This window comes from Trichoplusia ni, chromosome 13, assembly GCF_003590095.1.
Source record: "Trichoplusia ni isolate ovarian cell line Hi5 chromosome 13, tn1, whole genome shotgun sequence".
Classification (NCBI taxonomy): Eukaryota; Metazoa; Arthropoda; class Insecta; order Lepidoptera; family Noctuidae; genus Trichoplusia; species Trichoplusia ni.
In genome coordinates this window covers 9,095,475-9,122,745 of record NC_039490.1, presented here as the reverse complement: position 1 = coordinate 9,122,745, position 27,271 = coordinate 9,095,475, and the positions used below count along the sequence as shown (strand labels likewise).

General features: G+C 34.6%; 3 protein-coding genes across 3 annotated transcripts; 1 reads left to right on the top strand and 2 right to left on the bottom strand.

The window, feature by feature from the left end:
• Positions 1-697: 697 nt before the first annotated feature.
• On the bottom strand, positions 698-2,268 carry LOC113500100. The gene is made up of 2 exons (XM_026880775.1): positions 1,997-2,268; positions 698-1,313 (listed from the first exon to the last, which is right to left on the bottom strand). The coding sequence occupies exons 1-2, from the start codon at positions 2,142-2,144 to the stop codon at positions 715-717; spliced, it is 747 nt and encodes a 248-aa protein (XP_026736576.1). The 5' UTR covers positions 2,145-2,268; the 3' UTR covers positions 698-714.
• Positions 2,269-3,901: 1,633 nt separating this feature from the next.
• Positions 3,902-8,591, bottom strand: LOC113500073 (protein bcn92). Its single transcript, XM_026880743.1, has 3 exons — positions 8,283-8,591; positions 6,174-6,294; positions 3,902-5,374 (listed from the first exon to the last, which is right to left on the bottom strand). The coding sequence occupies exons 1-3, from the start codon at positions 8,366-8,368 to the stop codon at positions 5,318-5,320; spliced, it is 264 nt and encodes an 87-aa protein (XP_026736544.1). The 5' UTR covers positions 8,369-8,591; the 3' UTR covers positions 3,902-5,317.
• Positions 8,592-8,682: 91 nt separating this feature from the next.
• On the top strand, positions 8,683-26,763 carry LOC113500044. Its single transcript, XM_026880704.1, has 10 exons — positions 8,683-9,023; positions 11,962-12,055; positions 14,380-14,552; positions 15,158-15,985; positions 16,394-16,574; positions 17,228-17,376; positions 18,129-18,207; positions 18,298-18,399; positions 18,977-19,001; positions 25,140-26,763. Exons 2-10 carry the CDS (start codon positions 11,970-11,972, stop codon positions 25,212-25,214), a joined length of 1,698 nt encoding a protein of 565 aa, XP_026736505.1. The 5' UTR covers positions 8,683-9,023; positions 11,962-11,969; the 3' UTR covers positions 25,215-26,763.
• The last annotated feature ends 508 nt before the right edge of the window (positions 26,764-27,271 follow it).

Below are 27,271 nucleotides of genomic sequence, written 5' to 3'. Positions count from 1 at the left end.
ATTATTTCTTGTCAAATATTAAAGTGCCATAATTATAGAGATTGTTATAAGGTGTTTGTTTCATTTTAACACGAGGTTATTCCTAAAACTAATACCTGAAAATGTATAAAGAAACAGGTTGCCATTTTAACGACGCACATTGATATTACCTACATTTCCTAATGGAGGGTAGAAGTAAGGAGAGTCGCCTTAGATGATGCGGATTTGCTCACCATCTTGTAAGGGCCCCCGCGGATAGTTGCCAAGAGTCTCCTATATCTCCTCGCTTGCCAACCCTTTGGCCCACTTTCTCACCTCTATCCTCTACGTCTTACGTCAGAATGATATCACTTGGTCCCCGTGCGACATGATTGTCTTCTGTAAACAATTTGCAGGGAATTTAGTATGTAATATTTAGCGCTGAGGGGTTGAGGTCACCATGCTAAACCCACTGAACGCGACGTGACGGGTTCGCTCCCCGCGTAGGACAACTATTTGTGAAACCGACGATTCATCATCATCATCATCATCATCAGCCTATCGCAGTCCACTGCTGGACATAGGCCTATCCAAGTGCACCGACGAATGCTTGTCTTGAGTCTGGGTGCCTTGTTCATGTGAAATGAATGTTTGCGAAATCCCTCGCGACATAAGGATTAAAAAGAAAATATAGCAACGTGGTCTTTCAGATAAAAGTCATGAAAAAAAACTCATTGAGAATTGGGCGTAACTTATTTATTCATTGACTTCATATTTCGATAGAAAAGTTGCAGCGTCCTGTTCTGACGTCCTCGCAGACGCCGAGCCCTCCAATATACTCTCCGCCAGTTGCATAACCCCTATCTTGAACTTACGTTTCTGCGAAGGATTCATTGATGCTTTTATGTCACTTAGCAAACTATGCAGGAATGACAAGTCCTCATCAATCACCTCATTGGCATTGCCAACTTTAATTCTCTTCGTGGGAAAGTAATCAAAAGATTGATTGACATCTGTCAAACTGACATCTGTCAAAGCGACTTTTGTCTTTGGACTTGAGGGCGTTGACAAGGGCGAATGTATTAAGCCAGGTACGCATATCATTTCGCTTGATGGAGAACGAAAAGGAGACATATTGGATTCTTCGTTATCAACGTCACTTTCTGATACATTGTCTGCTGGTTGCCTTGATTTCGGACGGCGTGACTTCAAATACTTGTCAAGAAAATGTAAATGCGGGGCGAGGTAGTATTCTCTGACTGTTTTTGCGCCAGAATTCGATGAATTCAATAGTGACTTTCGGTATTTGCAATATCTATTTCTTATGTTTTTCCAACGTTCTTTGCAATCGTTTACTGAAACAATGAAAAGATTATGTTGTCTTGTCATTGAATATGCGATATATCATGTGTGTGTGGTTTTAAAGCTACACAATAAAGATGCTTTTTGCAAACCAAAACAGGATCCTCATGCAAAACACAACTACACAAAAATTGGCTCATGTTACTTGTAAGTATTCTCAATATACACGAAGAAATTCATCTGATAAAAAATGTCAGGTAATAAAACTCTACCTACCTACTTGAAATCGATCAGCTTCAATGACCCAGGATAATTACTACGGTAAGATGAATATTCTATACGAGAGAAAAAAACGTAACAAAATAAAAAACTAGATAAACGCACACGGATTATCTTAAAAAAAACATAAAATAAAGCCTCGTTAAGTCAATGGCTCCACAGGCTCCACTCCAACCATTGGCTCCGTTTAAGATAGAATTTTCAAGATAAATTGATATTATCGACTAATACATATGTATAATTAAATCAGTAATGAGAAATTACATAGAAATGAGTCACTGAGAAGCCCGGATAGTCAGTGGAAAAGTGTTAAATAATAACGCCATCTAGTGTGAGTATCAGTGAGACAGTGAACTATTAAAACAACAATAAACAGATAGCAAACTTTTAAACCATAGTAATTAACATAAAAAATTCTATAATTATAAAATATCTCTAAATAAAACGCCTTACTTACCGTTTTCTTTAAGTTTTTTCGCAATAGCTTGCCACGCTTGCTCTTGAACATGTCTGTTAAGATAGTCAGGCCTATCGTGATCATAAATAACGGAACAACTTGCTACAAGTTCACAAAACTTAATATTAAAGTCGTAATCATCTCGCATTGTGTAAAAACTTTGATTATCGCAAAATAATGTTCGTGAAACTGTGCAAGTGTAACGTATTCAAAGGTATTGTCCCTGTCTCGTCTGCGCCGCGCCTCTTGTGTGTCGAACGGAGTGGGGTCGTCGAAGCGTCGAAGCGTCGCCGCGTTGTCATAGAGTGAGTAAACGAACAGAGGCACAGCTCTATACATTGGGCATTATGTAAAGGGGTGTGACGCGTGCATTAAAAAAAATGGTTTTATGTCAACATTGTTTACAAAACAAAGTTGGTTTACTTCATGTTTTAAGAGTAAAAGGTATTATAAAAATAATATATGTTCTCAACCTAAAACATTTTTCTTATAATATGTTGATAGCGTAAGTTATTTAGCAACCGCATGGTTGTGTAAGCAGGTACGTGGTTTAGTACTGGGCTCATTACTTTAATACATAAATACCCACATTTTAATTGTCATTCCATTGAAATTATCAAAATCGGTCCAGCCGTTTTCATAGTTCTAAATTGTATTGTCATCGGGTTTGAAGCTACCCTGAAAATGTTCGCCTGCCAGCTTATCGAGAAGTTGAACATTGAGTTAAAAAAAAACCGTAACGAAAAACAAACAAGAAAGTGAGCATATAAAAACGTGGGAAAAGCAAGCTGCTATTTTTTAATTGAAATTTCTTAGACTTAGCTTTCACCACTAAAGGAATATGATCAAGTCGTAGTGTAGGTTTACAAAGCAAAATGTAAGAAATGTTATATCTGCTCGTTTACTTAATCTTTGCTGTGACTATAGTCGTCTACGTTCGTGTGGCGTCGTGTCCGCGCCTCGCCCGCGCCTATTTTGTGACGCGAATGACGCATAGCTTTGACGTTACAGATAATCATTTTTTAATTATGTAAGTACTTTTATGGGAGGGCCGCCGAGTTTACAAGGTTTTCTCGACTTATGTGTTTACTACTCACTTTATAAATATTGTTATAGGTATTTAAAGCCCTCATTAGCGGCGCGGTCACATGAATAAAATTCGCGGTAATTTAAGTTCTAGGCAGTGTTTTTAATTTAGGTAGGTCCTATGTCAATATATTTTTTACCAACTTCAATTTCTATTATTTAATTAATAACGTATTTGTATTTCGTAATTAAAAATACATTTTAACTTTTAAAGTTACAGACTTTGTTGCGTTGAACGTGCAAATCTCAAGGTCTGTTGATTCGCTTTGAAATATTATTCTCTTTGTTTTTAACATTGTGTAAGTATATAATAAATCCAGATTGCAAATGTTGTAATAGTTGTATATTTGCCTAAACATATATAATTTCTGCGGTTATTATGACAGCCGAGCCGAGTGGTTGAGGTCACCACGCCAAACCCACTGAGTGCGACGTGACGTGGGTTCGATCCCCGCGTAGGATAATCCTTCGCGACACACTTCCACAACTATAATATTAGGTAACGTTAAAACGGGGTGAGTAGAGGTATTTTGGGGTGAATAGAAAAGGAGATTTTATTAAGATTTGGACGTTAACAAGACAAAATTTAAAAATTCTCAAGCATTTCACAAACTAATTGCGTGCAAGCGTTTCTATGGAAGCGAACGCATGCAACCCCTTAAAAAAATATTTTCTGTTCACCCCGTGAGGATTTGTCCAGTTGGTACTATGGATGGGCTTTCAGTAAAACTGATACTCCTTTACGCTCAAACTCTTGCAAGAGTCATTCGATTTCCCATCCCGAAAAAAGGATAGACAGTAAAAAAAAAAACACAAACATTAGAACAACTATTTTATTAACACTAAGGAAACATTATTTACAATAAAAACTTACATTAAATTAGAAACGGAAAGAAATGCATAGTTACAATAAAATACATATAATTTCAAACCATCTAAATGCGCTAAATATTCGTTTTTTTGATAATTAAGCCAAAATTAACATAGAGCAAAAATATTTTATTCTTAATTTGTTTTTAAAGGTTATTATTACGACTGATATACTGACATAGGTTGTCATTTCAGACCATGATATTGCGAGGCAATAATATCGCGAGTTGCTATACCAACATTACCGGCCTCACCAAAGCTATTTTTTTTTCAAAACTATCTGAAAAACAAAATAATAACAATTTTAAGCGAACAAAAATACTTTATTATCATATTAATATCACTATCCAATTCTCATCTACAATTTTCATCATAATATATTACATAATATAGATTTTTTTTTATTTTTTTTTGAATATTATTAGAAGTGTCGGATTGGAGGAAGTGGGAGGGGAGAGGAGGCTCAAGGATAATTGAGGAATGGGAGGAGTTTAAAGGAATTAAGAGGAATGAGGTTTTTGCAGGGCAACGGAGGTGAAAGAATAGACTTTTGGGGTTATGTGATGTCATTACACCACTCTTTATAAAACTACGACGTCTTTTTTCACGTTTTTTACAGTTATACCCACTAGAGGCGCTAAAATTATTGTGTCGTTTTCGATGGAATATAATTTCGAAACATCAATAAGTCCATTTTCATTACGCACTCTGCTTTTGTATTAAAAAAATATATATAACTCAACAATTAGAATTGAAAAATAAACAAAACATTGTGTCCTTATGCGCAAATTGCTAACGTGCTTGACCAACAATATGGTGGCTTAAGTTGACAAGTTTAAGTCTTTTAATGGTCTTTTTCTATTCGAATATTCGAGTCACATGACTTAATAAACGTGACAAAGTTCCAACGCAAAAGTAATTTTCAAAATTTCTAGTTTTTAGAATGGGTCTTCCATTTTTCTATTCAAAGCAATTATTTACAAACAATTCTGCTTTTTAAAATTTCCGATGAATGATGGAAATTATTCGTGTGTTCCTAAGCATTTTGCCATTAAAAAAATTGTAAGACAGTATGGGGCGGAAAACTCACTGTCAATACGATAGATTTTTGGAAATTTGATCCTATTTCAATTCATTCATCGACAATTGCAAATAGCACAATTAGGTGTTAGCTGTCATTTATATTTCTTTATTAATATATACAAATACATAGAAAACTTTAAAGTCCACCTTTACGAAGCAAAGGAAAAGTTTGACCAAAGAGTCCGGACTTGACATTTATAATGTTTAGACTTCAGTCTATAGAATCTAGACTTCTTCAAATTAATTGGACCTTGTATTTCTGTTGGTATTTCTTCTAGCCATTTATTGTACATTTTCAATGACTAATTTGTCAGTCCTGTATAGATCGCCAACGATAATCTGTAATTATAAATATATCTAATGTTAATAATTTGGTCTAGTGATTAGTGGCCCTGTCTGTTCTGCGGAGGTCGTGGGTTCGACTCTCACCCAGGGCCATTAAACGCAAATGGTTTTATGATGAGTGTGATTATTTGTTCGGTGTCTGAGAGTAATTTAGTTTTAATATGTGTATTTTTAGAAATGTTTAATAGTATTTTTATTATATGTTGTCCTTAGCTTGGGACTTGATTGTGTTGTGTCGAAGTTTTGGGATATTAAATTAATTATATCTTCGAATAAGACAATTTCTTCATATTTACTCAACTGTATTAAAATGAGTATTATGTTAATGAAATAAATCGTTACATTGCTTGGCACAAAAAATTCATGTTTTTAAAACCTACTATAAACTACCCCACAGCTGAACAAAGATCTCTCGTTACTGCTATTGCCAAATTCTCCTTCTATACCAATTATCAAGTCACAAAACTGAAACCACTATTCTCGTTATGATACGACTTCTATCCCCGAGTAGGGCAAGAATTCAATGTTCCACAAATGCTTGTTCAGAGCTATCGTGTCTTTATCCATGTGACTTGAATATTTGGACCTCTATACACAAGAATGAAATACCTAACTTAGTGGGCCTTTTAAAAACGGTTTAATTATAATTTGGCGAGATTATCTTAGCGCTTACCGCGCGGGCTGGTTTCATGAGGAACAGAATAGAGAATCGTGGAAGGCCTTTACACAGCAGTGGGACACTAGATTAGATATAAAAGAAAAATAATAATTTTCTGGTTCAATCGGTACTTACCTGTCTTCTGATCATAGTGAGGTTTTCCATTGCAAAGTCATATTGTTTCTTGATTTGTTTCGGGTCTGTGATGCCCTTGTTATCGTGGAAGGCATCTTTAACCCTCCTCACTGCATAAGCCCTGAAGTAATAACAAAAGCAATGGTAAAATCATGGAGTAATAGGCCCTCAGCCTGTCAGACTGTTGCTACTTCTACTAGGTAATAATGTTTTGACCGATTTTCGGCTACGGCGGGGTTTTTTTGCAAGACTAGCCAAGAGCGCGCGACATAACGTAAACACAGGTGCACTCTCTGTTCCCTTATGAGACGGCGCATCGACACGACCGGGGAGGGGCATCAGGCGTAGGACCCAGATTGTTACGCGGCTTTCAAAACACAGAAGCCGTATATGTATGTTTCCAAAAAGCTACTAATTTTCGCATTAAGCTGGTAGTTCTCGTGTTTAAACACAAACTTTTCAACTTTATGATAATGAGTGATTTCATGAGTCGCGCCAAGAGTCCCTAGTACAGAAATTTAACATTGCTAGCACCTTTTGGCTAAACAAAATACAATTTGAATTTGCAATCACATGGTCAATTAAACTAAACCATCATTAAAAGATTTAGAAATTTGCAGTAAATAAAATTTTAAATCAAATCCAGCTTACACTCGCATTGTATTAGGTCAGTTAACATAAACAGTGGCTTATCTCACAAGTCCTCAGCACTGAAACACAACTGCGGGGACAAGATAAGGGCTATTACATATAACACATAACAGATAGTCGGTTATCATAACAATGTTTGTAATTAACTCTTGTGATAACCTCTTGAATTGTCTTTAATGTTTTGTATAAATATTATGATTGGTTAGGTTTTTTTGTTGTAAAATACATAGGTTTCTTCAATAAAGCACTATTCCTAGTAGTTTGACATGACTAGGACTGGATGTGTAAGGAAACTGACGGGGTATTGTGGTGGAGCTTGGCAAATGTATAAGTACAGGATTGAATGGAGAGAAGAGTTTGATTGATGCAACAGTAAGATTGCAGGCACAATGGTAATGGTGGGTAATGGCATGTTAAATTGCTACGCATTGCCACACACAAATGAGGGGTTGCCGTACGGAGGTTCAGGTTTAGTCAGTAAGAGTCTGACACTACCCACATCCTCCTCTGTGGAAATGAAATCATTTATTCTGTAAGTAGGATATATCATCACTTTTACATGTCTTCTTTTTTTATGTCGAGAACGCTGGAGTCGACTGGAGGTGGGTGTCCAGGAGGATTCCCCAGAAAGTCAGGAAAAAAGGGCACAACATTAATATCTTGCATAATAATGGTTTATAACCTCTAAACTTTGTGGTTTCAATATGTACGGATAATTACCAACTGGACTAAACCAAATCATTATAAAATTATAAGATATTCTTGATATATTACTTCGCAAATAAATAATCATCATTTTTCTTCTTAAATAAAACACCCTTTTTGTTTACACTTTTACCCATTGCCTCTTTCCTGCATCCATCATACTCCAGATATCAAGTCACAGACAGGTGACTGAAAAATCTGAATGATATCATAACAGACAGATAGATTTAAAATCCATTTCATAATTTAAGTAGGTAATTTCGTGCAGAAGTAGCGGGATACGGATTTATGTTTGAAAATATATTTATAAGTTGCAAGTCTACTTTTCAGGTTGATTTACGTTCGTTGCATCATACACCAAATACGGAAACGAGAGCTACAGTGTCGTAGTGCGAAAATCATGTGAACAAAGCTTTGGGATGTTATATTTCCATCCTAACACAAGGAACGCATTAAACTATTAAATTTTATTTATCCTACTATAAATTAATTATTTTATTAGTTAACAAACAATTGACTTTTAAATTCTTATCGACCTCGGTCTTAATACAACGGAATGTCGGCAAAAAAAAGACAGACAAAAAGCGTACAAATTAAATCGCTATTGAACATGAAAGGATAGTTTAACTATTAAATGCTTTTTACGACATTTTGTCACGTTCTTATTGCATTTATAATAAGTATTTTATTAACCTCCAATGTACTATTTTGGTGGTGATAGGTTATATAATTTTTAAATTAATATGGGCTTACCTAAAGTTGTAATTAGGAAACTTTTCCGCTTCTCTTATAAGAAACTTGTAAATTGATAGAATTTGCCGCTTTGAAACACCTGACATTTTTAATTATTTCACAATTCACAATAACTTTACGCCGAACGTCGAACGTATGATTTTGTAAATACAAGTAAGGCTACGTTTCGTTTTGTAGAACAACAATTTTTGAATTATGTAACTTGTGTGGATTTTTTTAATTTCCCATTTTGATTGAATTTGAGTCAAGTGTAAAGTATGAAAAATACTTAAGCATGCTTTTAAATATTAAACAGCGACATAAAATTAAGCAAAATTAGGTAATGTGCTGAAAGTTTACAGTTAGTGAACGTGAAATAGAACGCTTTTTTGTTTAAGTATTGCCAGTACAAATTAAAGGCCTGGTATAGAAATAACAATACTACTTCATGAAAACTGCATAAATTTTCACGACGCTTTCGTTGTTGACACACTTCTTATTAATTTCACAATTTATTAAAATATGGCCGATCACGCATTTTCAATCGTAAAAATTACAGTAGTTCAAGACTCTTAAGATTAGGTAACACCAGCAGTTTTTACAAATGGCTGCTGCAGCTGAATCAAACTTATTGTGATAGTCTGTTTTCGTTGTAAAATAATAATTTAATAAATGTTAATACTGTTGAAGTGTTTTAAAATTCTAGTGTTACGTAATAGTGTTTAAATTTCGTTATTCTAAGTGCCTAGTGGCTTTAAAAATGTAAGTATAATTTAAAAACATGACATTTAGAAATAACTTGTTTATTTATATTTCTAATATTCATGCTATATCGATGTTTCACGACGTCCTACATTTCAGGAGGCTTGTTAATTTAATTATACATTTATCGCTTCGTTGTTGTCGAGTACCATTTAAGTAAGTTAGCGTTAAAATCGAGGTTAAGTGTTTACGATCGTTACGATACTAAATCATAATATTTACGTGTTTTTACATTGTAAAGTATTTTAATGGCATTTTAGTCAAATACCGGTGTTTTATTACAGTCAATTAATACTTTAGCAACAAACAAAACATCTTTGCTACATATTTTTAAATGAAACTTTCTAAGCGGAACATCTTTTAATTCACGGGTACCTAAAAATAAATACGTAACATTAAATTGGGCGCTTACTTTATGAGTTACGTACCTAACATTGTGTGTAATCATTATTTAGCACATCATTTGTTATTCAAATAGTATATTTTCATGCTTTGAAAGGAAGTTACACTGGCTGTGTGCAGTTTGAATTATTTATTAGTTGAATTCATACTGAGGAAGAGCAATTCATTTGTTGTAACCAAGATATTTAACAATGAGCGTTAATGAGCCTGTAATTATGATACAATGATGTTTTTTTCTCTCAAGTTATGACATATAATTGGCACATTTAAGTCAACCTTTGTGGTTTTCATGCTTTAGAAACATGATATAGGTAGTTCATCTATATTTTGAATGTGATTTCATATGCTGGTTGTTCGCAAAATCAGGCCAATGATAGAGCTTCTATATGTATAAAATCAAATCTCCTGAATCAAGTCTAAATTCCAATTAAACTTTCCGTCAGTCAAGTTTGGATCTTAACGAAGGAAATTGGCTTCCTTTAGCCACAATAATATATTTACATGTGGGTTGCAGAGCAATTGTTACCCTCCCAATTTAATATCCTCTAACACTGATAAAATTTAATCTCCAGTATAAGTCATTCAACAGTTGTAAGCCCACACATCTTTAAAAACTTAAAACTATCATGAAATAATTCTTGTAGGTGTGTATTTGAAGCACCCTTGACAACATATTTATATCTCGTTTTATAGTTCTTTCTATGTTAGAAAACTTTGTTAAAAATAAAATATTATTGTAATTAATGGCCTCTATCGCTGATTGAAATACTCCAGCAATGCTAATAAGAATTTGTGAGTATAGTGTTTTGGAAATGAAAGTTGATTGCCTGAATAAATTGTGTTTAATGCGTAGCAATTCCCCATTTCTTCATAAAGGACTCTTTCATTCCTCAACCCAGTTACCTGGGCAACAAGACATCCCTTAGACTTTCTAGCTTATAACAGCCTCTAATTACTGTCAAAGATGTGTAATTAATGTAATTATTTTCTATAAATTTTCTTATAAAATAATTTTTAGTTTTTTACTAAAATATTAAATCAAAGTAAGATGCGAACATGTACAAAGAGATGCAGAGTTTTTAATAAAAATAACCGGTTAAGTCAGAGTGGTTATGTACAAATATGCAAGTGATAAATCAATTTGAAAGAGAGTCATTACTCACCAAATGACTGTACAAACTATTGTTAAACAATAATACTTTTTTAATTCTTTGTTGTTATAGCAACAACACTTATATGGGCACCTTGTATGAAAATTACAACTGTCTACCTATCACAGTTTAAAATCAGTGTGGTGAATGTATAGCAATGATAACAGCTTTCCATTTTTACTCTAGCCATCAAACCTTATAATGTAAAATATATTTTATTTTGAGTATATTGAAGACCTTGTACACACAATGGAGTGCCTTAAAATAAATATGAGAGGCCGTTTGACATTGAAAAAGTCAGTGACATTTCGAGTCATATGTGAGACTGTACTTTAAATAGATATTGCCCGTGGGCCCGCCCTCTACAAATCGGAAATGATCCCACGGGGACATAAAATCGGGAAAAAACTATCTACCATGTGTTAATCCTGGTAATAAACTACCCGTGTACAAAGTTTCGTTCTAAATCCGTTCACTGGTTTTTGCGTGAACCCGGAACAAACATACACACAAACAAAGTTTCGCGTTTTTAACAGCATAACATACATTTTGTACAAATTAAAACAGGAATAACATCGTTTTTAACATTATTTAAAACATAAGTGTAAAGTTTCTATGTTGTAGTAAATTATCTACTACATTATTTTAACTAATCAATTGTTTAACAGCCTTGTAAACACAACTGTAGCTACTTATATATAACTGAAGCATTATCACTGTGCGTTGCATACAGGATACGTTTGATAGCATGGAGAACTATTAACTATGTTCATTAATATTTAGGTCACAGCTCACAATTCAATGTTACTGATTTTTTAAATTAGTTTTTATGCTTCTATCATGTATAGTCTGTCCGATAACCTTTTGACGTGTCGTTATATTAACGGAAAAAAATATGAGCGGTATTTTGATAATCTATACATCTCCATACATAGATAAAATTTTAGGTTAGTTTGTAACATTAAAATTAACGCAAATGAATGTAACATATATATGTATGTATACGGTACATACATCAAAATATATTGCTTTTTCCAATTTTTTTTGTCTCTGTGTCCGGCTAATCTCTGAAATGGCTGTACCGATTTTCACCGGACTTTTATTGGCAATCAGCTGGTTAATAAGGAGGAACTTACCATCCACCACTATCTTGCTGTGTTAGGAATTATAATGCATTAAGTTGAAACCTAAACCCCGCGTTTTGGAGAACGTCGCTACTGAGGCATCGTTCTCTGAACGTTTAATACCATCTAGTATCTCTAGAACCTTGTATTTCTGTTGTCGCTGTAACAATAATTACTAGAAATAAAGATTAGGGTTTAGCAACGGTCATCAATTTGATGTGTTACGATTGCCATCTATAATATTATTTTTGTCTTTTCCAGTAAAATACATGGATGATGAGCGCCACTGGTATGATGACGACAGACTGTATCCTTCAGGAAGGGACAGCGATGACAGTCCTATACTCACACAGAGGTAAATTATATTATTCTTCAAATAAAATACTCCCGCATTAAGGAATCGCTAATTCGCAAGCGGTCCCTACGTAAGACAAACATTTGTGTGATCCACGAATGCTTGTCCTGAGTCTGAGTGTCTTTGTGCATGTGAAACCCTCCGCGATACAAGGATTGAATCTCTTAATGCGGGAGAAGGTTTTGTTTTTTTTTTTTTAAATAACGTGGTTCCAAAATTCCAATGAGGAAGAACTACAAAGGAACTCCATAGAGTACTCATTTAAAAAATAAAAAAGATACACAATAATATTCACAGATGTGTATCTAAAGCTTGTCAATAATTTTTATCAGTTCTTTCAACCCGATTCAATCAGAAACACACTTGTCTACATGCCCAATACGCCCCGCCATCTTGCCAAAGGTCTGCCCACGCTATATGCCTAAAGCAAGTATCATATGGAGCGATCACCACCCAACATGAGGACAATTTAATTTAAGAAGGGCATGTATTATTTTAATGGATTGACCCTTGACCTTCATCGATCGGTTAGTAGGGTGGGTAGTACACGTGTACTTGTGATACATATATCATATAGAGAATATACTGGAAATTGTCTTTGGGTAATTACAAAATGTTTTGATCTTGTGGGATGTGTATGCAAGAGGTACAGGTACGATCGAAAAGCTTCTAAAGAACAAATGCGACTTTTTCAAGGTTATAATGTACTTTCTTGATTATTTTAAAACATTGATAAACGGTGAAGGAAATCATCGTGAGGAGACCTAGATTCCAAATATTGGAATATGAAATTGACAATCCGCAGTGGTGATTATGTGGTGTGGTGATTAATGCTCAAATCTTTTGTGCCCAGAGGCTGATTAAATTATTACCCACGTAAATACCCAGAAAAACACGTTGATAATGTTGCAACGAAGTATACGAATTATAGATTTTTTTCAAGTAGTGTACTGGTTTTCCAATAGGGTATTTATTAGTATAAATAATATAAGAAATTTTAATTATTATTTATTTCTACCAATATAGTCTCAAAAATAGAAAGAAAGAAGAAAGAAAATAAGTTTCTTTGAAAAGCCTTAAGCACACAATCACAATGACAAATTTAATTACAAGACAGCGGAAAAGAAGAATACACAAACAGGTAACGTGTATCTTACGGCTGTACCAAATAGGCTCAGTTCAGCAAAAAAGATAGGTCACAAAGTGCCTCACGCTATTTAAGAAATCAAATAATAAATACGTGCATCAGAATAAATAAAATAAATTACTAGATTTAAAAAGTCGAAATCGGTCCAGCATTTTTATAATCGTAAATTGCATTGTCATCGGGTTAGAAGCTACCCCGAAAATTTCAGCCTGCTTAGCTTATCGGGAAGTGCTTCAAAATTGAGTTGCAAAAATCCAACCGGAACGACAAACAAACAAGAAAGTGAGTGTATAAAAACGTGGGAATAAACAAAAGGTACAGGTATATTAATAAACTATTCGTTTAAAAATAATCATCTCTTATAAAAAAAAGTCTTATTTTTTCTCCTGGCAATCATTTATCTTCGATTCTCTATAAAGAGGGTCAATTATATGGTCAATAGATTTTACCAACGTTCTCTAATGGGGCGTGAATGAACCACTTAATATTCATTCACGGCTGTTCAATGGTTGAGTGACTCATTAATTAAGATTGAATGGAATTATACTGTGTGATTGACGATAACGTTAATTAGTTGCAGAGATTTTCAACAGCTGTCTTTAAAGGCATATTATTTTTAATCAGCGAAAGAGGGGTTTTTTTATTCTTTTATTTTATCTTATATTAAGTCTGATTGTCAACCAACTTTAGAAAGGAGGAAGTTCTCGATCCGTCTGTATTTTTATTTTTACCTTTTTTACCTCAGAACTCCAGAATGGGTGAACGAATTTCATTGATTATTTCTTTATTTAACATCATATGGTTGGTCCCTTACAAAATTAAATTAAATATGTTTAAGAACTTTTTATTTCAAGTCAATATTTATTGTTAAAATCATAATCAAAATTCTTTTATTCAAATTAAGCTACTAGGTAGCACTTTTTGAAGATCAAATTAAATTCAACAGCACCCAGACTCCATCCTTCACAACATCTAAACTGTTTTTACTGCGAGAGAAGAACCAGAGCAACAAACTCCCCATTGATTACAGATGATTACTTCCCCCGGCCTTCACCCTTCACCCCTTTCTAACTGCTTTTGCTGCGAGAGAAGAAACAGAGCAACACTTGATTATTACTGATTTGGTTTGGTCTGATTTGGTTGACTGATTGGTTGATTACTGATTATTACTTTCCAGATACGACAAATCCCGTCGCATCTCCCCCTACTCCTCGCCGAAGCACGAGCGCGGGCGCCGCTCGACCCTCACGGTCCTCGCCAAGTTCTTTCTCTTCTGCACCGCCATGATTCTCTTCTGCGTACTTCTGTATATACCTGTCTACAATAGAGCCAACGACCAGGTGTCCAAAGGTACAGTATATCCGTACTTATATTATAAATGGCCGATAGTAAATCGACTGGCCTGTTGGTCTAGTGGTTAGTGAGCCTGTCTGCTATATCGGAGGTCGTGAGTTCGATTCCCACCATCAAACCACTTAATCGATTTTAATGAAATTTGATAAGCCGGTAGTCTAAAGTATGAGCAAGGAAATAAGATAGTTTTTAACTGGAAGGGTTGTAACGAGGGGTATCAGTAGTTAGAAGGTGTCAAAGTTATATAGGAACCTTTTAATAGACTTTGGTTTTGAAATTTGACTTAAACATTGTTAAATTTAATCCTGGGACCCCAGAAGAATCAAAACAACATTTAAGTCACTTGCATGACGACCGACTCCAAGACTCTGAACAAGCATTCGTGGATCACAATGCTTGTCCTATGCGGGGGTTGAACCCGCTACTCGTCGCGTTCAGTGGGGTTTGGCATGGCAACCTCAACCACTAGTCTATCCATGAAATTAAAACAAACCTACTGTTAACCTTTTTTATCTAGCCCAGGGTGTCCCACTGCTGGGAGTCCACGATTCTCTGTTCTGGGCTCATGAAACCAACATATATACTATTTTTTTTATTCCCAGGAACAGTGGCTGGTTGGTCAATAGACACGAATCGAGACACGAAAATATACGTACAACCGAAAAACACGACGACAATACTATCGCCGAAGGAGGTCTGTAGCAGGAACAAAGACAAAATCTTCCTCCTCATCGTAGTCTGCTCCGACACACGACACTTCAGCCAGAGGCTCGCCATACGACAAACTTGGGGCAGCCACAAAATATACCCAAACTTAGCAAATTTATACTACGGAGTCAAAAATAAATATATAAATTATAATTATACCTACGACCTCTACGAAACTGAGGTCAAAAATTCTAGTGTTAGGACAAAAAGGGACATATCTAGTTATAATAAGCTCCTACCAGAATTAGCGCTGGCGTTAAAAGATAATCTGATTGAAGAAAAGGCTTCTGAAGAAACTGAAAAACGGTTTGAAGATGACGATAAAGATTTGTTGTTGCCAGACTTTGACATGAATCAGGAGCTGGTAGACCAAACCGAACCAACACCAGATTATTACGAAACAAATAATGTTATGGTAATACCGCCCAAGGGAGAGGGCAACCCCGATTTAGAGAAAGTCCTAGAAAAATTAAAATTAGATAAGAATTTTAAGAATATGCAAGAGAAATTGTCAACTGGCAACACTGAACCAGAGTATAAAGTTGTTTTTCTTTTGGGGTTGCCAACTAATGATAATAATTCGGTGGTACAGAGGAAAATTTTGGCCGAGTCTGAAAAGTATGGAGATATTATTCAAGAGGACTTCATTGATTCTTATAATAATTTGACATTAAAATCTATTATGATGTTGAAATGGATCACGAATAGCTGTAACGAAAGTGGTGAGTTTTATTAGTTTGATTTTATAGTTATGATCCACTTTTATGTGGGAATGCATCAAATATACCTTTTTAACGATTGTTAATTATTGGTGATTGCCCTTGTGATAAAATAAGTGGTTTTCATTTATCAAAAATTGTATATATTCTTAACATGCTACTAAGTCATTTTTTTTTACAAAAAATAACATCCCTTAGGAGATGTCACAATTCAATGATGAAATTTAAATTCTTGGTCTGTGACCGCGGTAGCTTAGTAGGTAAACCGACTATCCTGTTTAGCTAGGAGTCGCTGGTTCGAGTCCAATCTAAGATTTGAAGTTTTTAAAATCCTTAAAAGATTGATGTGGGAGTATGTTCAATTCACTTGCTATTTTTTTCAAAGCGTTTTTTTATTTTTTTAATTTTCAGTAAGATATATATTAAAAACCGATGATGATATGTATATCAATGTGCCAAATTTGATGGAAAACCTGAAGAATAGATCCAAACAGTTTGACGAGAACTTTAGCAGGAGCGGAACGAAGGAATACCTGCTGATAGGCGACCTTATATGTGGAGCGAGACCAGTGTTGGACTCACATAATAAGTGGTAAGCAATTTTATCTTGAATATGTAGTTTTTTTATCGTTCGATGATTCGTCTAGTGGTTAGTGGTCATGTCTGCTATACCGGAGGTAGTGGATTTGATTCCCACTCAGGACAAGTGTTTGTGTGATGAGCATGATCTTTTGTGTTTCCTGATTGTTATTTATCTATAAAATGTATATTTTTAATGTATAGTTTGTCAGTTGTCTAGTACTCATAATACAAGTTTTGCTTAGTTTGAGACTAGATAGCATTGTATATTAAAAAGAATAAGATAGAAATTCTAAAGTAAATAACTTTTCTATACATCATCGGCCTAGCCTTTTCCCGACTATGTTAGGGTCGGCTTCCAGTCTAACTGTATTCAGTTAAGTACCAGTGTTTTACAAGGAGCGACTGCCTATCTGACCTCCTCAACCCAGTTGCCTGGGCAACACGATACCCCTTGGTTAAACTGGTTATCAGACTTAATCTTCTGCCTACCTGTAACGACTATCAAAGATGTAGGAATAACAGCCGGGACCCACAATTTAACGTGCCTTCCGAGACACGGAGGAACTCGTTATGACAAAGATGGCCACCCATCTACGGACCAACCGCGTCAAGTATAGCTTAGCCACGAGCTCGTCCACGATGACCGACTGCCTACCCCCGCAGGTACTCGCCGCGCTACATGTTCTCTGGGCGCGTGTACCCGCGCTACCTGTCGGGCACGGGCTACGCGCTGTCGGCGGCGGCGGCGCGCGCGCTGTACTCCGCCGCGCTCAGGACCAACTACTTCCATCTCGAGGACATCTTCATAACCGGTGAGTGCTGGACGCTGAGGGAGGAAGCTTTTCACAGATCGGGAAAAAATTGAATTTTGTCTGAACGTGATAGGTTGCAGGTAGCCTATATAGGTATTTTTTAGGAGTAATCTTTTAATAGATTGGAAAATTTTATGAAAGTGACAGGTTTTAGGTAGCCTATGTAAATGGGTATTTTTTAGGAGTAACCACCTGACTGTAATCAATTGATTGATTATTTTTGATTGATTGATTGTAAATTGATTATTTTTTTTGTATGAAATTCATAGCTAGCAGGTACAATTGATATTCATATTTCGGTTTTTATCGATTACAAAAGGCGTTGATCGTTAGTTTTAATTTTTTCGTCATATTTAGTCTGGGGAAGGTTTTAGGATTAAGGGACCGTCGTTTACTGTGGATTGACGATTTCAGAACCTATATTTAGAAATCTAGGTTATCACACGATGTTTTCTTTCACAATTTGTCAGTAGTGTATTTAAGAAATACATAGGATTTTGAAAAACCTATATTGGTACTTGTCTTGGTTGGCGGTACCTAAACTATATAAATTGATACATAGATTCCTATGCCACCACGAGTATATCTACATCTAGACTGAGGATGTACAATTTAAACCAACAGATAAACAACATATATAATAATGTCAATAATAATCAATCAATAAAAAGTTTCTATTACAAATAGACCTATTTCCAAGCATTTTCAAGACGTTATAGTAATCCGTGATTCTAAAATGTATCTGTATACAGGCATGTGCGCGGGTCGAGCCCGGCCCCGCATCGTCCCGCGCGACGACCCGTCGTTCTCGTACCAGTCGGGGCGCGCGGGGCTGGCGGGCGCGGGCGCGGGCTGGGCGGGCGGCTGGGCGGGCGGCGGGGCGGGCGGCCGGGCGGGCGGCTGGGCGGCCGGGCCCGGCCTGCGGGCCTGCGCCGCCCACGCGCGGGCCACCGAGCACAGGGTCACGCCCGCCCTCATGCGCGCCATCCGGGACCAGCTGCTCAAGCCAGACATGGTCGATGTGTGAGTATTTAGAGTTATAAGCTATAGTGAGGCCAACGAGACCAACATTGTCTGACTAGTTGATTGGGTTGAGTTGGAAACTAGTCGGGCGAACACGATAAATACTCGTGTGTAAACCGTTGCATCGTTTAATTAATAATGAAAATATGTGTTGATGATCATCATCCATCATCCTTTATCCTCCCACTGCTGGGCATAGGCTTACTACTTACTAAATTAAGTTAAAAAACATGAAAGCGTCTTTAATATTTTTGTCACATTACATGAAAATGATGTCGTAGATTAAGGCGTAAAAAGTGCCACAGAGATTGCAGTTAAAATATTTACTCTGAATTTACTTTATCAAAGTCTAATTCTTTATTTCAATTAGACCATTATCAAATGGCGGCCAGTATGTTAATACTCGCCAGAGGTGGAATCTAATTAAAATCGAGTTGGTACTGTAAAACTCGACGCTGGCGCCAATTCGTGTAGTGGCACTATTTGTAACTACATGAGGCTGGTTGCTTTGCTGCCATAGTACCAATTTATAATCAAATCGTATATTCTTGTATTAAAATACGTGTTATATTTTCAGATGCGAAAGACTGCGATTAACACAGGTAAGAAGACTACGGCAAAAGAAAGCAGAACCACCGAAACTAAAAGCGTCTAAAAAGACATAGTCACGTTTAGTTTTAGCCAAGTTTAGTCATAGACGGATTTAGTTTAGTAACTCGTCCACCAGTACATATTAACTATTTATAATTGAACCACGTTTTTGTGTTGGATTTAACTTTAAATCTGTTATTTATAAGTTATGACGCAAAAGTTTTATGGATCTGATCTGAATCTCGTTTTTTTAAGTATTTTTTTTGTCTAGAATCTGTTGAATTCAACCTAGTTCTAAGTGTGTTGTTGTAACGTTTTTATATTTTGGATCGATTGCAAAGCAAGTGTTGCCTTCTCTATTATTTTAATTACTGACTTAATTGAAGTCACAAAAAATGCTGTTAAAAGCATAAATTTATCTAAAAAGTTAAGAATATTGGGATTTAAAGTTAAATCTGTACGAAAACATTACAGTTAGTTGTCAAGTACAATATTTATCATAGTTTTTGTCTCAAAGACGGATCCGCCATAAGATAACATATATGACACAGATTATCAAATTAATGGAGTGTTTATATAAGTGTAAAATGTGCTCAAAATATACTCGGTCGTTTCACATTTTCATAAATATCACTAACTCAAAATGATTTTAGCAAGTAGCTCTTTATAAACGTAAAGAAGTTCATTTCTGCGCTCGAATGAGAAATAATTATATATTAGTTTTTTGCAAATAGTTAAAACACATTTACAATGAACAAATTAATAGATATTTTGAAAAAATGTTATATAATACATAAAATGCAAGTTTCTAAGTACATGTTATGATAATTACGAATTAATTTTTGTTTAGGTTCGCATGTAAAAATATTACCTATAAGCCTTTAAGCATGAGCATTTGAATAACGTAGGAATTATTTACAAGAACAAATTCGTCAATGAAATACTCAAATAGTCACAAAACCATTCAAAAATATTGAACATAAGAATTAAAAGGTCACATTTATCAACTTTTGCATTTTTTTAATGTACCTTTTTTGTGACTAATTTCAAAATACATAACGACACTCCATTTGTTACTAATCTGTGTTCTACAATAATAATTAACGCTTTTAACGTGTTATAAAATAAGGTTATTTTGTAATAACTAATATATCTGCATGCCTGTAAATATTTAGCTTGTGGTTAAAGTTGAACTCTTCAGTTAAAATGAAACAAATGCATAATATAAATAATTAATAGTCAATAAATCTAAAAACCCACGTTTTTAAATGTCACTCTCCATTAAAATTTTATCGAAATCGGTCCAGTCGTTTTATAGTCGTAAATTTCATTGTCATCGGGTTTGAAGCTACCCTGAGAATTTCGGCCTGCTAGCTTATCGGGAAGTGACTCAAAATTAACTTACAAAAATCAAACCGGAACGACAAACAAACAAGAAAAGTGAGTGTATAGAAACGTGGGAAAATACTCGGTTAATACTATTTGACAAAGTATTTGCAATTATATTATCTCGTATTTAAAATACGAGTGCCTTTTCAAAAGCGTTTATGCTGTTTGTACTTAACAATATTAACTGAAAAGAAACTACACGGTAAGCGAAGTCGGGGTTGTAGAATGTATGTCGAATATCACTGCACGGATAGTCGAGTGGTTGAGGTCACCACGCCGAACCCACTGTGCGCGGCGTGCTAGTTCGGTCCCCGCGTAGGACAAGTCGTGTGATCCACGAATGCTTGTCCCGAGTCTGGGTGTCTTTGTGCATGTGACTTGAATGTTTGTGAAACCAATGTATATAATAATATATAATATAATAATACTATAATATTGGACAACATTCACACAATGCCATCTAGTCTCAAATTAAGGAGAGCTTGTGTTATGAGTAATAGACAACTGATAAACATACTTATATAGTTCTAAATAGATAAATTACACCCAGACACAGAACAAATGATCGTGCTCATCACACAAACATTTGTCCTGGGTGGGAATCGAACCCACGACCTCCGGTATAGCAGTCAGGGTCACTAACCACTAAACCAATAGGCCAGTCAAATATGATACAAGGATTAAATTCTATAGCGTGGAAAAATGGTACTAATAGTTTATTTTCAGTTAATATAAATTAAGTACAATAAATGCATATTTAAGCAGAATGCTGTAATATCTGTCTTAACTTTATATTTCCAAAGCTGCTTACTGGTCATAAATTGAGAATGCATGAGTGAGTTAAAGGAAAATGGACTTTGTTGCTTCGGAATAAGGCTATGTTTTTTGTGTATGACTTGCTGCATGTGTGGTTTTTTGCCTTCAAATAGGACCTATTACAGGGTGTTAACGAGGTGGTGGTATTTCTGTAACTAAAATACACAAAATTCTTCAAAATACCATGGACGTTGCACGTAAGAAAATTATAAGAAAAGAAGGGGTTTATTCTCTTGAAAACCCAAGAAAAAACCCTATATCTTCGAGAACAGTTTCTAGTCCAAACTCACGGGCATTACCGAAAAAAACATATCTCACGAACGATATCTCTTTTCATTCACGAGATGACTTTATGGAAAGAGATCCGGTCTCTTTAATCAAGTAGGTTTAGTTTAAAACCCCTTAAAAACACCCTGTATATGAAAGAAGGCAGGAACATAGACCACACTTGCTTGTCTGCAGGTTGCGAGCAATTTAGTAAAAAAATAAACCTTCTTTCAAAAGACGCCTTAGAAAGAGTATTTGATAAAGGCCTCCCCCCTCCCCCCTACTGGATAGTTTAAACTTTTAAAAAGTTACATGACAATGTTTGAATCTTTGAATTACTTAGATATCCGGCTATAAAAGCTAAAAATCACAGACTTATGTAGAACAAAAAAAACAGACCGTCATAATATGGCATTTGATCAAGTGATGTCTGGTTTTAGTCTTTAGAGGTTAATACAAATTTTACAGCATTTTTTCTGTCAATATACTACATCAAAAATAAATAAATCAATAAATCAAAGTCACTCAAGAATAAAGTACAATGGGGAATATGCATGATTTTTTTTTTATTTTTTATGTTTCTACTAGTTATTACATTACCAAACATACAAATATCACGTCCAAAATATAAACTATTATGCAAAAAATTAAATATTAAAATCGCGATCAATTTAAACGCGGCCATTTTGGCGCGCTTGCTCGTGACGTCACCATTACACGAGTTCGATGTCAACAGCAAAGTGATTGGTTTACAAAATTACCAAAAAATAAATAAAGTGAGTGAATATCGACTTAATTACCATGGAAAAGCACAAAAAACCATATTATAAATATTGTGTCGTTCCTATGTGTCCAAATAACATCAACACTGCACCTGACAAAGTGTATTTCCTTATGCCGAAAGGTGAAAATCTAAGGAAAAAGTGGTGCAAGGCGATGAGAAGAGACAATGTATCGTGTTTGAGCTGTTTATACTGTTGTGAAGATCATTTCAATGTAAGTAAGGATATCAAAAAAGTAAAATACATATACAAATCATTCTTACTTTTACCTACCTACTTGTTTTGTTTACAAACCTCTACAAAACATAACCTAGTTTACAAAAAGTTGTAAAGATATTATTAAAAATTCTTATTCGATATTCTAAATTTATCTTTATGTATGTATAAGTATTATTCATGAATAAAAACATCTAAATTATTAGAGTAAGAGGCAAGTTCGAGAGTAAAACGTCGATTTTCGGAAGATTATCCGACTGCGCTTTTACGAAACCGGTTTCAGTCATTCTCTAAGTCCTTCTTCACAATTAATTAATATTTTGAACACATAAAACTATTAACTTAAGATAAAAAAACAGCGACACAATACAATAACAATTATTCCTCCAAAAAGAAACCATACAAATAGCTTGTTGACAGCAGACGTCTCGTGTAAAACTGACGTCACGTTTTGTTCCACCAATAGTGTTGCGTTTCGAAAATTTGCGCGGTAATTTCAAAACAGCCACTTTTTGATGATTAAATTTCATTATTAAATTAAAATAAATTCTAAAAATAATTGTATAGTGTGTTTTCAGTAGCAATAAATATTACAAAAAAAAATATTTTGTCCATATTTAAGTCACGTGCATATTCCCCATTAAAATGGTTAAAAATGTTTAGAAGATTGGCTATAAGTACCTTGCAAAAGCGATGGCAATTGATAACGATTGCACCAATATGGCTGTTGCTTTGTTTTTCCAATACGTAATACCGCCACCGTTTGCGAGATACATTTTATAGTTTTTGTAAATAATTATTGTGGTAGTTAGGTAATGTTTAATATTATGATCACATTCGGAAAAGGGAGGTATGAAAAGTTTTATTCGAAAACGTATCTTCAAGAAAAACGTTTTATTTCGATTACTTTGCTAATAGATTTAGACGAAACTTGGCACACTTGGATAGTTTATAACCAGGATTGACACATAGAATAGTTTTTATCCCGATTTTATGTTCCCGTGGGATCTATTTCGAGTTTTAAGGGCAGGCCCGCGGGCTACAGTTAGTTTTACTAAATGCGCTTATGGTACAAGGACAGATAGTCTAATATTGTATTGATCCATTTAATGTTTGTGATGCATGTTCATTATAATTCATTTTGGAATTATTTCTAACATCGCGCATGTGCATTTATAATTACTACTAAGTTACAAAAATAGAATCGGATAAGAATTGTCTTTGCTACCCTCGCTTTCGCTCAGAAAATATTTTTCACTTCGAGCATTAATTATAACACAAAAGATTTTATTATGAAACTTTTAAACTTATTTGAGTTAACTGTCAATATTTTTAGAAATTTTCCTTGGCCCTACAGTGGGACAATAAGGACTAAAAAAAAAAAACTTTTTAGTTATATCCCTTTATCAAGTATCTTCCTCAGAAGGTATCTTTGATTGCCAAATGTCAACTTTTTAGTCACGGAATGGGCAGTAAATAAATGTAATTCCCACTTTCAAAAGCGTTTTATATCATTGTCCAAATACATACGTAAATCAGAATTTCGAAGTAGCTACGGGGTTCGATTCTGTCTTGGTTTCTTTGCTTTGCATGTCAGCTTATATCACGGGTTGCCATATTTTGCTTAAGCATTGCATAGCAGCTTATTTGTAGCGATATATGTTTTATTTATTTTGAGGACTGGCCAGAAATAACACTACTCTTATTTGTGATAACCATAAAACACTTGCTAAATAATTTCCTTTAATGTTAATTATCACAACTTCCTGAAGTTATAACTCTTTTTACTTCTGTACTTGTAAGATTTATACTTTTTGAAAAAATCGAATCATATGTATTGTTTAAAAAGCTGTTTAAAAAAATATATATTTTTAAGTTATATTTACAAACAAAATTCTATGATTATCATCATTTATATGATGTCACAGATAGACAGACAGACAAGTCAAATTATGATATCCCTCTTTTTGCCTCAATTCCTAAATCACTCACACTTCTCATCTCTATGTTGGAGTCAGTTTCCAGTCTAACCGGATTCAGCTAAGTACCAGTGTTTTACAAGGAGCGACTGACTATCTGAACTCCTTAACCCAGTTACCTGGGTAACACGATACCTTAGGTAGACTGGCTGTCAGACTTCCAAGCTTCTGACTATCTGTAACGACTGTCAAAGATGTAGGAATAACAGCCGGGACCCACAATTTCACGTGCCGTTGCAAGACGGTCACCCATCTAAAGACCAACCGCGTCAGGCATAGCTTAACCCGTGATCGATCAACGTGTGCAGTTTTAGCTTAGCCACTCCTCAATTCCTTGAAGTCACTGAAAAACACTTGTACTATGTAAATCGTATTGTGTTTATAGACTGTACCAAACATGTTAGTTTTATGAGATGTTGCTTTTGAGGTGGCTTGTGTTAGCTTAAAAATACATGGTTTTGGTAGATACACAGACAGAAAATATTTAAATTTTATTTTATTTATGTGTTGTCTCTATGTATTTTCATTTTGTATTTATATACTTAATATTATTTGTATATTTATGATATAGACTCTTTAATACATTACATTTGCATATTTTTTATTTATTTCTTGTTTGTTTTTGACTTTTCTTTTTGTTTTGTTTTTTTTTTCTTAATTTTTGTTTTGTTTATTTTTGTTTGTTTCTCGTCCGTTTCAGATTAAAGAACAACAGCGTAGATTATACGTGTTATATAAGTTTCTACGGTTGCTTGTGTCGCCAGATTGTACGTAGACGACCCGGTTATCCGGGTCAGCAAGTATACCCGGGTCCGGTATAACTGGGTACAAGGGTTGTGTTAGAGAGTTAATATATTACAAGTCAGATGTCATCGTGATGATCAAACGAGTTTGAGTCAAATATTTCTCGTTTTAAAACCAGTGTAAAGGCCCATCTAACTACGCAATCCAGTGCGAAATAACCCAAAAATACTTTTTTTTATTAAACACGCGGAAGTTTGGCCGCGTTTGAGTCAAAAATCGTCAGAGTTTGAGTCAAACACGTTTGACCATCTCGCAGGCCTTTAGTGAGTGTTCACTGCGCATGCGTCGTAGGTTGTGTTCTGACGCGACGAGTCATTTGGAGCTCAACCGTCGCAGAGTAAGGACGTGCAGTGAACAAGTACCTATAAAATATGTGCGAATATATTCTAATATATTAATCCCATGACCTTTTATAATAGAATCAATTTTATTTAAAACTACTGTGATTCGATTTTTATTGTATTTAATACTATTTTTGTAGTTTTAACGAACGATCGTAACGAACAATTTTATTTTTGTTTGATAGCCGAATTTAAGTCTTATTTCTATACTGACTAGCTATTAAATAACTTGTCATATTTTTTCAGTATTTTAATTTCAAAATGATGATTTTATTCAACTCTAAGCATAGAAAAAGACTTAGATTTAAGGCGCAAATGTATTATTTGTATCTAGACAAATTATTTATCTTATTATTTTGAGATTTTACAAATATATGTGCATTATAATATAAAAAAGTAACATTCAAGAAAGATTTTTTAGCTATACAACTATATTGAAATGCTTATATTTTTAAAATCACATGAAATCTTCATTTGGCCGCCTCATTGCCAATTGTATGCTCAATAACTGCTCATATTCTGCCATTAAGAAATAATATCACCACATCATTCTTACATAACACTCAGCATTAACAAGCAACTATAAAAACTAGTAAAAAACCTCATTCAAATCATACAAAAGTGTATGTGTGAGATATTTTAACATAAGTCCAGGTGTTCTTATACAATATGTAATGCAATTGCCCGGGATATTAAATAAGACTTGTGTAGTACTCTCTCTCAACTCTCGCTGGGACAGAACCCGCACCACGTCGCGTGCAGTAGTTAGTATTCACATTTGAACCACTTCTCATACCTGTAGCTAGATTTAATCATAATTTTCAACATTCATATCATGTGGGTTATTTAAAATGCCTTATTCATAACATTTTTATGCCGTACTCTAGCTAGCATTATAATAAAACCCGGTCAAGTGTGATTAAAACTCAGGGTTCCGTAGGTACATGTTAGTCACCCATCAAATATACGACCGCACCAACCGCTGTCAAAAAATGTTTTTTTATTAGTTGTTATGGCAATAGAAACTTCAACTTCAACAGTTTCTAGCTACACTAGCTATCATGTTTTATAATATACGGACGGCGGACAGTTTCGTTTAACCTTGCACTAAGGAACTCTAAAAAAGCAATGCCGTAACAAAGATTCTTGGATGTTGCTGTCGAAATTATGCCTTATAAATCAAAGTGACATTTAGACAGCGAATTTTGTTTGTTTTTCAATATTTGGGCATTTTAAATATCTCCTTGATTCTAATCGTTCAGTATTTTATAGTCACATAACCGATCAATACAGTATCAATATATTTAACCGACTGTTAAAAAGATGGGTGTTCTCAATACCATAAGTCTTAACGTAATGCAATTTCTATGCCAAGTGATTTATAAATGCTGTTGTATTTTCTTGGTTGTAATTTGATTTAAATTTTGAAAATAGGTGTATGTTAATTTTTACACTTTTTCTTTTCGTACGATAAAGATTTTTTTGTATTTTTCCTTATCCCGAATGTGATTAGAATAATTTTATTTTCTATCATTATAGGATCTAGATAATTAATTTATTTTGCAAATGAAAAACTAGTGCCTTTAATTATTATTTTTAAATATAAATCAAACTCTGTATAGCCTAGCTTAAGACCTAGTTTATAAGATTGTTTTAAAATCAACAAAAATTTTAATACGTAATTTTA